Raw genomic sequence first — 13658 nt, 5'->3', positions numbered from 1 at the left:
TGTTGTACACATGGAATTGTGTAATTCCGAACTTTATCTGCAATGTTATATTCCCTTTTGCGTGACTCAAGCCATTGAGGTCTCCCGAGTTCGTATCCAGGCTCTGTCGTAGCCGGCCGCGACCGGGAGACCCATGGGGCGGCGCACAATTGGCCCAGGGTAGGGGAGGGAATGGCCGGCAGGGATGTAGCTCAGTTGGTAGAGCATGGCATTTGCGACGCCAGGGTTGTGGGTTCGATTCCCACGGGGGTCCAGTATAAAAAAAGAATGTATGCACTCACTAACTGTAAGTCGCTCTGGATAAGAGCGTCTGCTAAATGACGTAAATGTAATCCAGCTGTTCCATTCTCATTGTAGCCTACTGCTACAGGTAACTGTAGGACAGATTTAAAGGGGTGCGTTTTTGTTTTGTCACATAAAATATGATAACATTTTAGCAACCAGGAAATGGATGAGCAATTTCTATCTATTGTACCTTGTGTTGGTCGTGTTCCCCTGCTCGGACGTTGCTAATACATGCCAGATCTTACAATGCCTGGATAGGTATTTTACATATCAGCTAACCACATCATATGTCATGGTAATCTGTTGCCCACAGGGCCGTTTCGGCTAACGCTGATTTCGGGACTTTGGCAAACTTAAAGGGGGGCGTTTTTTTATTTATTTTTACCAAATTTCTATTTTCGTTGTAAATGGCAGTGTAGAAAATCATTATACAATATAAACTGCTGTGAAATATATTTTCAATAACCAAAAATATTGTATTGTCAGCTGTTTGAAGCTGGTGTACAAAACCAAAAGTAAAAAGATGCAAAAGCTCAATTTAAAGACCAAAAGCATAGAAATAGTGCACATAGAACAGATCTGCCGCGGTATCAAACATGCTTTCAATAGGAATGACCGATCTATAACTCACTTTTTTATGTGAATTTGGTCAGGTCGCCCACAAAGTTACCTACTGGACCTTGATGGACCAGCTGTGTTTATGTTTAGCCTTCCATTCCCATGACCAGTAATGTTCCATATACTTTCAAAGCATTTTCCCACAAAAGATGGGTAAAGCTTGGCGCAAAATAAAAAAGGTGTGTAAACTGCGTTTACCCTCCACTACACCAGTGCTCATGACATGATTTCAAAGCAAAATTGAGGTCTGCCTGATTACCAATGGTGGTGTAAACATAAATGCATGTGCATGCATGCAAGCATGAGTGATGGATTGGCCTATTTGTCAAAGCATCAGCTGCAACACACCAATAACCTCTCTGTCCACTAGACAGCGCTATGCAGGCTTGTTGTAGCACACTGTGAATGACATGCTGTTGTGACTGTGAGCTCAGACTGATCAGGCCATAAGGCTCAGCAACCAGCAGGCTGTGTGTGTATTGTGTGGCAGTGGTGGGCACAGCCCAGCACAGGGCAGGCCCGTTGGATTAGCATGAGAATGGGGAGTCAGTGAGTGGAGAGAGGGCTGGTATAAAAGAGGGGGGCGCAGGGTTTGATCTCTGTCACACTAGTGATCATGACCTCACCTTGCGTCTCTGCTCCGCCTCCAAGCCCTCCTGCTGACTGTGGTTACTCTCTATTCTCTCCTCCTCCTCCTCCTCCTCCTCCTCCTCCTCCTCCTCCTTGTCTTCCTTTGACTTCTCCTTCTTCTCCTTGTCTTCCCTTGACTCCTCCTCCTCCTCCTCTTCCTCACCCTGCCCTTCCCCCTCCTGCTCCAGCTCCTCTTCCTCTCTGACAGGATGGATGACAACATAGAAACCCACACCTTCCTGTACTTTGCCTACGGCAGCAACCTACTGAAGGAGAGGCTCCAGCTCAAGAACCCCTCCGCTACCATCCACTGTGTGGCCAGGCTCAAGGTACGACCCGACCTGACTATAATGAGGACCTGGGAGGACACCTGACCTTAACCTGACCCCTCTATCTCTCCTTCTCTCCAGGACTACAAGCTGGTATTTGGGAACTACAAGGGTCTGGCCAGTGACCGGTGGCATGGGGGTGTGGCGACCATCGAGAACAGCCCAGCGAACGAGGTGTGGGGAGTGGTGTGGAGGATGAATGTGGCTGACCTCGCGTCTCTAGACAGGTAAGATACCTTTATCTTGTTCACCTAATCCTAGTTGGTGTATAGTGTGTCTACTGGGTCTGTTGTGTCATTCTGAGTGCTTCTTCATTGTGGTTGATGCGGTCTAGATCTAACCAGTTCTAAAGTTGTGTGTGTGGGTGTATTCATGTGTGTGTATTTGTGTGTGTGTGTGTGTGTGTGTGTGTGCAGCCAGGAGAACGTGAGACTAGGGGCCTACAGCCCTGTGGAGGTGAATGTGAAGACTCGGGCACAAGAGCTCAACTGTCGCACCTACATCATGAACAGCTGTATTTACGCTCCACCGTCTCCACAGTACCTCAAGGTAGCACACCTCCTTTTATACTATTTTCCTCCCTCTCTCTCTCTCTCTCTCTCTCTCTCTCCCTCTCTATCGCATGCTGTCTCACTTTCTCAATCTATTTATATCTCTGTTATTCCAAATAAGAACATGGACTTGACACTGAACCCTTTAAGACGTTAGGGACCTTACAAAGTGTGGAGAGGAGCGTTGTTAATGAAGTGGGGCTCTCTATAGATATACAATGGGACAATGAAGAGATCTCTAAAGCATGTGAAAAAAGGAATTCACACATCACTAGTCACTTGTGGATGACAGTTTGGGTGACATCATCCTCTTGAATGAGTCTCTGTCACTCACTCACTGTTGTGGCAAAAAGACCAGTAGTGTTGTGGTGTTTTTTCTGGCGTTTGCCCCTGACAGCTCCCAGATGTCTTTGTGTTGAAAAGACAATAGGGAAAGAGCAGCAACTAGGTCAGGGGATTTTTAGACTATTTACTCACAGCCCCTCTCCAAAATAAAACCTCCCTCTCTGAAGCATCTGGAAAACTACATTCCAGGTATTTTTTATTTAGTAGATATCCATCAATTCATTCAGGATTTATCCAATCCCATGCACTGTATTGGACAATGTGAACAGTTACTAAACTGTGATTCCAGATGGTTCATTGCACATCTAAAAGCTCTAGCTAAATAATCAAAGTGGTGTGAGAAAAACAGCCAGCGAATGTAACAGGCGTGGAGCATGGCTTTGTGACCACGGAAGCTTTGTGCCGTGCTCTGTCGTGTATGTACCAGACTCATACGGTTGAGCTGAGTGCATTGTTCTTCTGTTATGTGGCGTGTTCTATCTGTGGTGTGGTGTGTGGTCCGATGGGTACAGTATTTCAGATACACACATTCTTGGGGCAGTTACTATAGCATAAGGGTAGAAACTATTGATGTTTCTGCCCCTGGGGCAGTTCTGGATTTGAATGGGCGCCATTGGTAATTTATTTGTCGTTAGATAACAGAAAGTACTGTATAAGTGATTGTCTGATTAATATGGTTTAACTTCCTATTAAATTATAAATGTATTTTGTTAATTGTTCTCTGGTTGCCCCAGGTGATTTTAATGGGGGCGGAGCAGAATGGCTTGCCGAAGAACTACCAGGAGAAGCTGAGGGCCATCGAGACCAACAAGTATGAGGGCCCACTGCCTGTCATGGCTGACCTGGAGCGGATCATGAAAAGAGCCAAGGAGAGAGCTAACCACCAATCTGACACTTAACAACACCTTGAACAAACTGTCATGTTTAGGAACTCAGCTCCAGTTAGGATAATAGAAGTTTGCTTCAACAACTTCCATTGTCCTACCAAGAGTTGCTGAATTTCTTCTTATCTCCAGATTGCTCCACTGTTCATGCATCTTGGTTTGAAAGCGAGATAGCAACAGCATTTATTTTTCTCTAGGAACTCAAACCTGCCTAGAGAGATAACTGTGTTCAGTAACCCACTGGTTAGAGAAACCATCAAGTCCTGTGTGTAACGTTACATCTATAATCCTCTTCAGGAATAGTTATTTAATGACAAATAACAATGATGATGATGATGATGATGATGACACTGAGCATCCCTCAGACTGTATAGGGATTGAATGTAGAATAAGATCATGTGTATTTGTACTACTTCGGCGGACAATAAAACCTCCCCGGATGTTCTGTGTTGATCTGTATAGAGTGCACAATGGCGTTAAATCAGCCTCATTCAAGATAGCCTGGTCTCAGTTCTGTTCATGCTGTCTTTCCAACTCCTATGGGTCATTGGCATGACCACGTTGGCAAGACAGCACAGACAGATATGGGACCAGGCTACATTCAAGATCACTTCTTCTGTTAATCGATAAGTGTCTACTGATGCACCCGTCTGTCAATTTTAAGTAACATAATAAAAAAATCCCCATCGAAATCCACCAATTTAAGCTAGAGATATCCGCCTATGTCGGCCTTCAACATCTGCGGTAGAAGGTAGCCGAGCTACAGCGGTGTTTGTCAGACCATGAGACATCCCAAAAATCGATCTACTCACAAAAATGTCTGTAGCGTCCGAACGGTTTGGCCAACTAACCACTCTATGGAAAGATGAGACTCTCACGAACGCAATGGTGTTCTCCGTTTTGCTCTACGACCCCCACAAGTGTCACGGGACTCGTCTGAAGGTTACCCATACAAATTAATGGAAGTATGGAGGTAGTTTTGTGGCAACAAAAATAAGGGGTTAAATATGTGGCTAAAAAACTAAAAAATATTTCCTGAGCTTTCTTATGTCTCCTAGATATAGCACAGACACTTCAAAACCTGATGATACATTTTTTCACTGTCTTTTTTTTGCCATTTATGAATGTTATTCAATGCGTTTCTATGGGCTACAGTAGTAAAGGCCAAATTCAATATTTTATCAAATCATTTGTTTATATTTTTTTAATACCTAAAGGGGTCCTAAAATTCAAAATCAAACAGCTAAATGATCCATGGTATGAACATCTTAAAACAATGCAACGTTAGAAGAAGGCAAGAGAGAGAGACGGCACATTTTATTGAATCAAATAATACAAATGTATGCAAAGCCATAAACCTCACTGTTAGATGAGAATGTGTTTCTTTTTTTTTGCCGCAAACATATTTTGAACGTTGGCTAGTCTGTGTACTGTATATATGATTGAAGGTCTTTGTCTCCCTCTGCTGTTGATATCCACACAGTTCATACAAAGTTAATTGGAAGCGGAATACCACTGTCTAGATATGTACACAAAAAAGGTGCTCTCTAAAACCTTAAAGAGTTATTTGGCTCGTCTCTGTAGGATAACCCTTTATGGTTCCAGGTAGAACCTTTTCACCCAACAAAGACCCCTTTTAGAACCCTTTTTAAAAGAGTGTAGTACTGTATCTGGTCACTGTCCAGGGTGTGGTTCAGGAGGGACCAGTTTGGTCCACAGACGGTCCCAGAAGGTAGGCTGCATGGCCAGGTCCCGGGGCCAGTCCAGGTAGGTCCTGGGGATCACAATAATAACTGATTATTTGACTTAAAGTATAAAGTGCTTTTATCACACCCAAGGCATTATACAACACATGAAAGACAACATACTCTAAAGTCATAATGAAGATACTGTATATGAGTGAAATATAATTTAGAAGACAAGCCTTCAGGTCTTCACGTAAAGCTCCTCAACACATGAGGTCACAAAAAATATACAGTGCATTCGGAAAGTATTCAGACTCCTTCACTTTTCCCACATTTTGCTACGTTATAGCCTTATTCTAAAATGGATGAAATAATTTCCCCCCTCATCAATCTACAAATACCCCATAATGACAAAGCAAAAACTAGAAATGTTTGCAAATGTATAAAATAAAATAAAACGGAAATATAACATTTACATAAGTAATCAGACCTTTTAATCAGTACTTTGTTGAAGCACCTTTGGCAGCGATTACAGCCTCAAGTCTTCTTGGGTATGACACTACAAGCTTGGCACACCTGTATTTGGGGAGTTACTCCCATTCTTCTCTGCAGATCCTCTCAAGCTCTGTCATGTTGGATGGGGAGCGTCGCTGCTCAACTATTTTCAGGTCTCTCCAAAGATGTTCGATCGGGTTCAAGTCCGGGCTTTGGCTGGGCCACTCAAGGACATTCCGAGACTTGTCCCGAAGCCAGTCCTGCGTTGTATTGACTGTGTGCTTAGGGTCGTTGTCCTGTTGGAAGGTGATCCTTCACCCCAGTCTGAGGTCCTGAGCGCTCTGGAGCAGGTTTTATCAAGGATCTTTCTGTAATTTGCTCCGTTCATCTTTCCCTCGATCCTGACTAGTCTCCCAGTCCCTGCCTCTGAAAAACATCCCTACAGCATAATGCTGCCACCACCATGCTTCACCGTAGGGATGGTGTCAGGTGCCAGACGTGACGCTTTGCATTCAGACCAAAGAGTTCAATCTTGGTTTCATCAGACCAGAGAATCTTGTTTGTCATGGTCTGAGAGTCCTTCAGGTGCCTTTTGGCAAACTCCAAGCATGCTGTCATGTGCCTTTTATTGAGAAGTGGCTTCCGTCTGGCCACTCTACCATAAAGGCCTGATTGGTGGAGTGCTGCAGAGAGGGTTGTCCTTCTGGAAGGTTCTCCCATCTCCACAGAGGAACTCTTGAGCTCTGTCAGAGTGACCATCGGGTTCTTGGTCACCTCCCTGACCAAGGCCCTTCTCCCCCGATTGCTCAGTTTGGCCGGGCGGCCAGCTCTAGGACGAGTCTCGGTAGTTCCAAACTTCTTCCATTTAAGAATGATGGAGGCTACTGTGTTCTTGTGGACTTTCTACCTCCAATTTTTTGTTACCCTTCCCCAGATCTGTGCCTCGACACAGTCCTGTCTCGGAGCTCTACGGACAATTCTTTTGACCTAATGTCTTGGTTTTTGCACTGACATGCACCGTCAGTGTGGGACCTTATAAAGACAAGTGTGTGCCTTTCCAAATCATGTCCAATCAATTTAATTTACCACAGGTGGACTCCAATCAAGTTGTAGAATAAACATCTCAAGGATGATCAATGGAAACATGATGCACCTGAGCTCAATTTCGAGTCTCATTGCAAAGGGTCTGAATACTTATGTAAATAAGGTATTTCTGTTTTTTATTTTTAATACATTTGCAGACATTTCTAAAAACCTGTTTTCACTTTGTCATTATGGGGTATTGTGTGTAGATTTATTTAATCCATTTTAGAATGAGGCAGTAAGGTAACAAAATGTGGAAAAAGTCAAGTGGTCTGATTACTTTCCGAATGCACTGTATGTTTTCTCAAATATGTTTCCTAGTTAAATAAATGATCATGAGTGTAGTTCACAGAACCACCTCTCCACATACTATACGTACCTGGTCTTGACCAGCCTGGCTAGGCGGTGGTGGGCAGACAGCTGGCGAGGGGGGATGTCCTCCAGGAAGACCAAGATAAGGATGTCACTTTGCTCCACCAGCAGACGGAGGGTGGCCAGCCGCAGCTCCAGGGAGCACCAGTTACTGCGCAGGTAGTTATGACTCACCACACACACGGTGTAGCGGCTGCCTGGAACCAGACCAATAAGAAGGATCATTAGATGGTGATGCCATAGGCTTGGCATTTTGAACCAGTGTGTCCGTATACAGTAATTCTAGTAGTCCAGGATACCTACCGTAGAGGCTGTCTGTGATGTTGCCCACAATGTCCTTCCCCAACTGGAAGTCCCTGCTGTGCAGACATAGACGCAGGAAGGGAGGCCCCCTCTGCTCGAGGCCCCATAAGCAGCTGCTCCACCACCCAGCACTCATCTCTCCCACTGTACGACACAAAGGCATCATAGTGGTAGTGCCCCCTGGGGTTGGGCCTCCGTACAGCCTCCTCCAGCCAGCCGCGGATGATGTGGCAGAAGGCCAGCAGGTATTCCCGAGCCAGCTGATGGAGCACCAGCAGCATGAAGAGGAGCAGGCCCAGCGAGGTGCAGAGGAACAGGACAAAGCCCACGTCCAGGGAACAGTTAGCTGCTGAGTACCTGTGATGGACGGCGCAATGATGGTAACAAAGACATCCCTTGACACTTAGAATACTCATATTATCGACGCCATCAATAGAGAAAGCTTTTAAAACAGGTTGTGGCTGTACATCCAGGCCTAGATGACAAGTCCAAATGCTAAACGGCCATGCTGGTGTTCTAGGCATGTGTTGCCTCTATGGTTGTACAATAAATGGCATGCTCCTCATTATCAGTACATCTTTCTTCTTACCTGGCAAAGTTCTGGATTCCATTCTCGTTTTTACATGTCACGTCTGCTTCCCCAGGGTGATAAAAGACGACCTGGACATGTGGCTGTCTCTCGGCCCAGGCGACCAGCCAGGCATTGTCACAGCTGCAGTCCAGGCGAAAACTGTAGAGTAGCAGGTACCTCAGGTTGGTCAGCGGCTCTGGGAAGCTCTCCAACACACTGAACTCCTCTGGGATGTGGACTGACATCTGCCTGAGGAGAAGGCAGAAAACAGTTCACTCTTAGGGCGCAAACGGAGGCCAGCTTGCACACTTAAAATGCAGCTAGCCAATCAAACATAGAATAATTTGTAGTTGTAGCTCGTAACGCCGGATTCTTGTCTTGTGGTGGTAAATCCAGACCACTAATGGCCCCTTGTGGCATCCCACTGGGCAAAAACTGGTTGAATCAAAGTTGTTTCCAATGTTGGAAAACTGATTGGATTTGCAAAAAGTAATCAACGTAAGGGCATTTCGTATTTGTTTTCACCCAACTTTTACCCTAAATCCAATGACATGGTGACATATGTTGTTGACTTCACGTTGAATTCACGGTTAGTTGACAGCTCAACTAAATGTAAATCAAAACTAGACGTTGAACTGACGTCTGTGCTCAGTGGGATGGGTTCAAACTCCGCCTGCGCCTTCATATGGGTGGGTGTTTCTATTATCTACCTGAGGGAATGCAGGTCTCTGCTCATCTCCTCCTCCAGACTGAGGATCCTGCAGGTGATCAGGTTCAGGGTCTCCAGCTTGGTGAGGTTGTGGAACATAATGGCCAGCCCTGGCTGCCGGTAGAGTTCCACTCCCTTTAGCATCAGATACCTACAGTTGGATTATAATCAATTACCTTGTAAGTGCACTTCTGAAATAATCTGTCATACTTCTTCTTATTCTTTAGACCACTACTGCTCTTAAACCCCATTCATACTTTTAAAAAATGCAGGCAGGCCAGACTTGGATGGCTTGCATACAGTACAGCTTTAAAATCTAATTTATAGTATACTTTTGAAACTATACAGCTGTTTGTCCTCACTCGACCGTTAAGTAAATGGATAAATAGATACCTCAGCTCCACAAGTGTGTTCAGGTCAGTCATGTCCACAAATTTGGCTGACAGCACAGACATGAAGCCAAAGTACTGGAGGGAGGTGAAGTATCTTGCGGCAAAATGAGACCCACACAGGAGGCGTTCTGTTATGGCTGTGAGGCTGATGACGGACTGGAAAAACGGTCTCCAGTAGTCCTGGAAGGATACAGTTGTGGCACTGAGCTGAAGGGAAATCCCTGGTTTTGGTGTGCTGTTGCTGCCGATGATGATGTTGAGGGTGTACCACATGGAAGAAATGTTAATTTGCATTAACCCTTGAGGGAAGACACCAAATATGTGTGTCAGATTCACACTCACGCTACTCTCCAACTAACTAGGCAAAGGTTGAAAGTCCCCTAAACATACGTGCTTCAACAAAGTGAGGTGGATGAAGGCAAATGCTTCAATTGTTTCAAGTGGGTTTAGTTCCAGAATTAGGGTCTCCAAGCCATGCAGGCCAAAGAAACTGTTCTCTGATATCTGAGAGATCTTGTTATTCTGTAGGTCTAGGAACCTCAATTTAGCTAGTTCCTTAAATGTAAAGTCTGCAACACTGGTAATCTGATTTCCTGACAAAATCAGCTGTTCCAGATTCTTCAAGCAACCAAACTGCTCTGAGGCAATGTTTTTGATGTGAAAGCTAAACAGCCACAGTTTTTTCAGCCACATAACGGGACCCTTTTGAGTGTCACAAAGCATATTGATTTCAACTTCAGCCTTAGGAAGGAAAACACCCATATCAACAAGATTCTTCAAATAATGGATCAAACTTAAGTTAATTGCATCACGTTCATGTTCATAATAATTTAAATGAATCCTCTTTATCCCCTGGCAGTTTCTCACAGCAGATGTGGTGTTGTTCCAGAATGTATAATTACTTACATCAATTTCTACGATTGAGAGTTTGAATACTGTTTCACAAACTGACTCAAAGGAAATACATTTGTTGTTAAAAACAAACGCCTGTAGTCTTCTGATGCCAGACTGCAGAAGCTGTGTCTGTGGCTCATCAACTATGGACACAGAGATCTGTGATGTTTTCAAAGCATTTGAATGCACCTTTTTCTAAGTGATGAGCATTAGGGAATGAAAACTTCACCTCTTGAAGACGATAGAAAGGAGGAAGCTCAAGAACAGCTCCTTTGGTGTCACAGCAGTTTGGGGCTCTCAAAGTGACTATATCCTCTGACTTAAATGTCAGGCTTGTTATTGACTGTGACATATTAACTATCCTGCATAGCAAATCAGATAGCTCATGTGTACAACATCTGTTGACTGTGAGTTTCTTCAAAAGGGGGATCCCTCCAAATACGTCCAGTGCCATCGCAGAAAGCATGCAATCCTCAATGGAAAGTTCCTCCAGATTAGTCAGGTCACTGAAAGTGTTGGATAGAAGCGATGCATTGTTACACTGTATCATGCCCTTACCGTTCAGAGAGAGTGTCTTTACACTGGACAGTCCCTTGAAGGTGCCATGGAGAATCGTGGGTAGAAAGCCCTGTAGGTGAAGTCTCTCAAGAGCATAGAATCGAGAGAGAGCGCCAGATTGCATTACGTATCCACTCCTGATCTCGAGACAGAGGGTCTGGTAGTTTGACGGAACAACAGAGAGGTTGACTTTGAGGTCACATATATCCCAGCAACTGGCAGTGAATCCGATCATGCTTGGGCAGTTAGCATGAATGTACAGCCAGTAATTCACTTTCTCATAGAGAATGCATTTGTTACTCAACCAACCCCAGGAACCAAATATCCAAAATGCAAATAGTCCCAACTGAACACAGACCAGGCTCATCTTTCTTGTGAAGTAGCCCAGAGACACTGGTCAGTTAGAATGACTTGATGATTGTGCTGCAGTTTGAGTATATATTACTATCTGTGCAATCTGTTTTTGGTCTGTTTTTTTTACTGGCTATGACAGATAGAGAGAGGCTGTTGCACACAGATAAGGTTGATGTTGCTCAACTCTTTCTAACTTCCCTTTCCACAAAATACTTATAAGAGAACTTGTGGGGAGCATGGTTTGTATCTTTAAAATTAGATTATCAAATTTAGCACTGATGGCAGAAGAAACATGTAATGCATTAATGCATACACTACATTGCTACATTGGATGGACATACTATAGAGCAAGTCAAAATGTACAAATATTTGGGAGTGTGGGTGGATGACAAGCTGAGCTTCACTGTTCATGTGGAGAACTTGATAAGGCTTGTTTTTCACTGGAGGCCAGGAAGGAGCTGGTAAAATGTACATTACTGGTGGTTTTAGATTTTAGTGATGTTATACAGTGAAGGAAAAAAGTATTTGATCCCCTGCTGATTTTGTACGTTTGCCCACTGACAAAGAAATGATCAGTCTATAATTTTAATGGTAGGTTTATTTGAACAGTGAGAGACAGAATAACAAAAAAAAAATCCAGAAAAATGCATGTCAAAAATGTTATAAATTGATTTGCATTTTAATGTGTGAAATAAGTATTTGACCCCTCTGCAAAACATGACTTAGTACTTGGTGGCAAAACCCTTGTTGGCAATCACAGAGGTCAGACGTTTCTTGTAGTTGGTCACCAGGTTTGCACACATCTCAGGAGGGATTTTGTCCCACTCCTCTTTGCAGATCTTCTCCAAGTCATTAAGGTTTCGAGGCTGACGTTTGGCAACTCGGACCTTCAGCTCGCTCCACAGATTTTCTATGGGATTAAGGTCTGGAGGCTGGCTAGGCCACTCCAGGACCTTAATGTGCACCCCCAAAGCATAATGTTTCCACCTCCATGTTTGACAGTGGGGATGGTTTTCTTGGGGTCATAGGCAGCATTCCTCCTCCTCCAAACACGGCGAGTTGAGTTGATGCCAAAGAGCTCCATTTTGATCACTTTCACCCAGTTCTCCTCTGAATCATTCAGATGTTCATTGGCAAACTTCAGACGGGCATGTATATGTGCTTTTTTGAGCAGGGGGACATTGCGGGCGCTGCAGGATTTCAGTCCTTCACGGCGTAGTGTGTTACCAATTGTTTTCTTGGGGACTATGGTCCCAGTTGCCTTGAGATCATTGACAAGATCCTCCCGTGTAGTTCTGGGCTGATTCCTCACCGTTCTCATGATCATTGCAATTCCACGAGGTGAGATCTTGCATGGAGCCACAGGCCAAGGGAGATTGACAGTTATTTTGTGTTTCTTCCATTTGTGAATAATCGCACCAACTGTTGTCACCTTCTCACCAAGCTGCTTGGCGATGGTCTTGTAGCCCATTCCAGCCTTGTGTAGGTCTACAATCTTGTCCCTGACATCCTTGGAGAGCTCTTTGGTCTTGGCCATGGTGGAGAGTTTGGAATCTGATTGATTGATTGCTTCTGTGGACAGGTGTCTTTTATACAGGTAGCAAACTGAGATTAGGAGCACTCCCTTTCAGAGAGTGATCCTAATTTCAGCTTGTTACCTATATAAAAGACACCTGGGAGCCAGAAATCTTTCTGATTGAGAGGGGGTCAAATACTTATTTCCCTCATTAAAATGCAAATCAATTTATAACATTTTTGACATGCGTTTTTCTGGATTTTTTTTTTGTTATTCTGTCTCTCACTGTTCAGATAAACCTACCATTAAAATTATAGACTGATCATTTCTTTGTCAGCGGGCAAACGTACAAAATCAGCAGGGGATCAAATACTTTTTTCCCTCACTGTATATAAGTTATCCGGTACGAGCTTTTGTGCCGAATACATTACGTTGTTACAGGTGTCAAGCTTGTGGGCATGTGGCAGCAGTGTGTAGGAGGGAGGTTCCTAGGTGTGAGAAGTTTGCAGAAGGGCATGAGACAAAGGAATGTGTATCATTGGGGAAAGTAGTGGTACAGTGGGGGAAAAAAGTATTTAGTCAGCCACCAATTGTGCAAGTTCTACCACTTAAAAAGATGAGAGAGGCCTGTAATTTTCATCATAGGTACACGTCAACTATGACAGACAAAATGAGGAAAAAAAATCCAGAAAATCACATTGTAGGATTTTTAATGAATTTATTTGCAAATTATGGTGGAAATTAAGTATTTGGTCAATAACAAAAGTTTCTCAATACTTTGTTATATACCCTTTGTTGGCAATGACACAGGTCAAACATTTTCTGTAAGTGTTCACAAGGTTTTCACACACTGTTGCTGGTATTTTGGCCCATTCCTCCATGCAGATCTCCTCTAGAGCAGTGATGTTTTGGGGCTGTCGCTGGGCAACACGGACTTTCAACTCCCTCCAAAGATTTTTTATGGGGTTGAGATGTGGAGACTGGCTAGGCCACTCCAGGACCTTGAAATGCTTCTTACGAAGCCACTCCTTCATTGCCCGGGCGGTGTGTTTGGGATCATTGTCATGCTGAAAGACCCAGCCAC

The 13658-nt window shown here is 44.1% G+C and overlaps 1 protein-coding gene and 1 pseudogene across 2 annotated transcripts; one reads left to right on the top strand and one right to left on the bottom strand.

Moving 5' to 3' along the window:
* Positions 1-1504: 1504 nt before the first annotated feature.
* On the top strand, positions 1505-4083 carry LOC311112416 (gamma-glutamylcyclotransferase-like). Its single transcript, XM_084155530.1, has 4 exons — positions 1505-1862; positions 1944-2089; positions 2279-2411; positions 3493-4083. Exons 1-4 carry the CDS (start codon positions 1743-1745, stop codon positions 3655-3657), a joined length of 564 nt encoding a protein of 187 aa, XP_084011656.1. The 5' UTR covers positions 1505-1742; the 3' UTR covers positions 3658-4083.
* A 910-nt stretch (positions 4084-4993) lies between these two features.
* LOC311110738 lies at positions 4994-11220 on the bottom strand (annotated as a pseudogene). The gene is made up of 6 exons (XR_014615279.1): positions 9254-11220; positions 8862-9011; positions 8170-8400; positions 7581-7937; positions 7285-7474; positions 4994-5416 (listed from the first exon to the last, which is right to left on the bottom strand). The product of XR_014615279.1 is annotated as an uncharacterized misc_RNA (transcript).
* Positions 11221-13658: the final 2438 nt, after the last annotated feature.

Source organism: Coregonus lavaretus (genome assembly GCF_964263955.1).
Source record: "Coregonus lavaretus genome assembly, chromosome: 3".
Classification (NCBI taxonomy): Eukaryota; Metazoa; Chordata; class Actinopteri; order Salmoniformes; family Salmonidae; genus Coregonus; species Coregonus lavaretus.
This window is presented reverse-complemented; position numbering and strand designations above follow the sequence as displayed.

Bases quoted from the DNA above. Each gene is read 5' to 3' on its own strand.
- LOC311112416 (XM_084155530.1), top strand. From the start codon at position 1,743: ATGGATGACAACATAGAAACCCACACCTTCCTGTACTTTGCCTACGGC. The intron at 2,090-2,278 runs GTAAGATACCTT...GTGTGTGTGCAG, and splicing joins GACCTCGCGTCTCTAGACAG to CCAGGAGAACGTGAGACTAG. The intron at 2,412-3,492 runs GTAGCACACCTC...TGGTTGCCCCAG, and splicing joins CGTCTCCACAGTACCTCAAG to GTGATTTTAATGGGGGCGGA.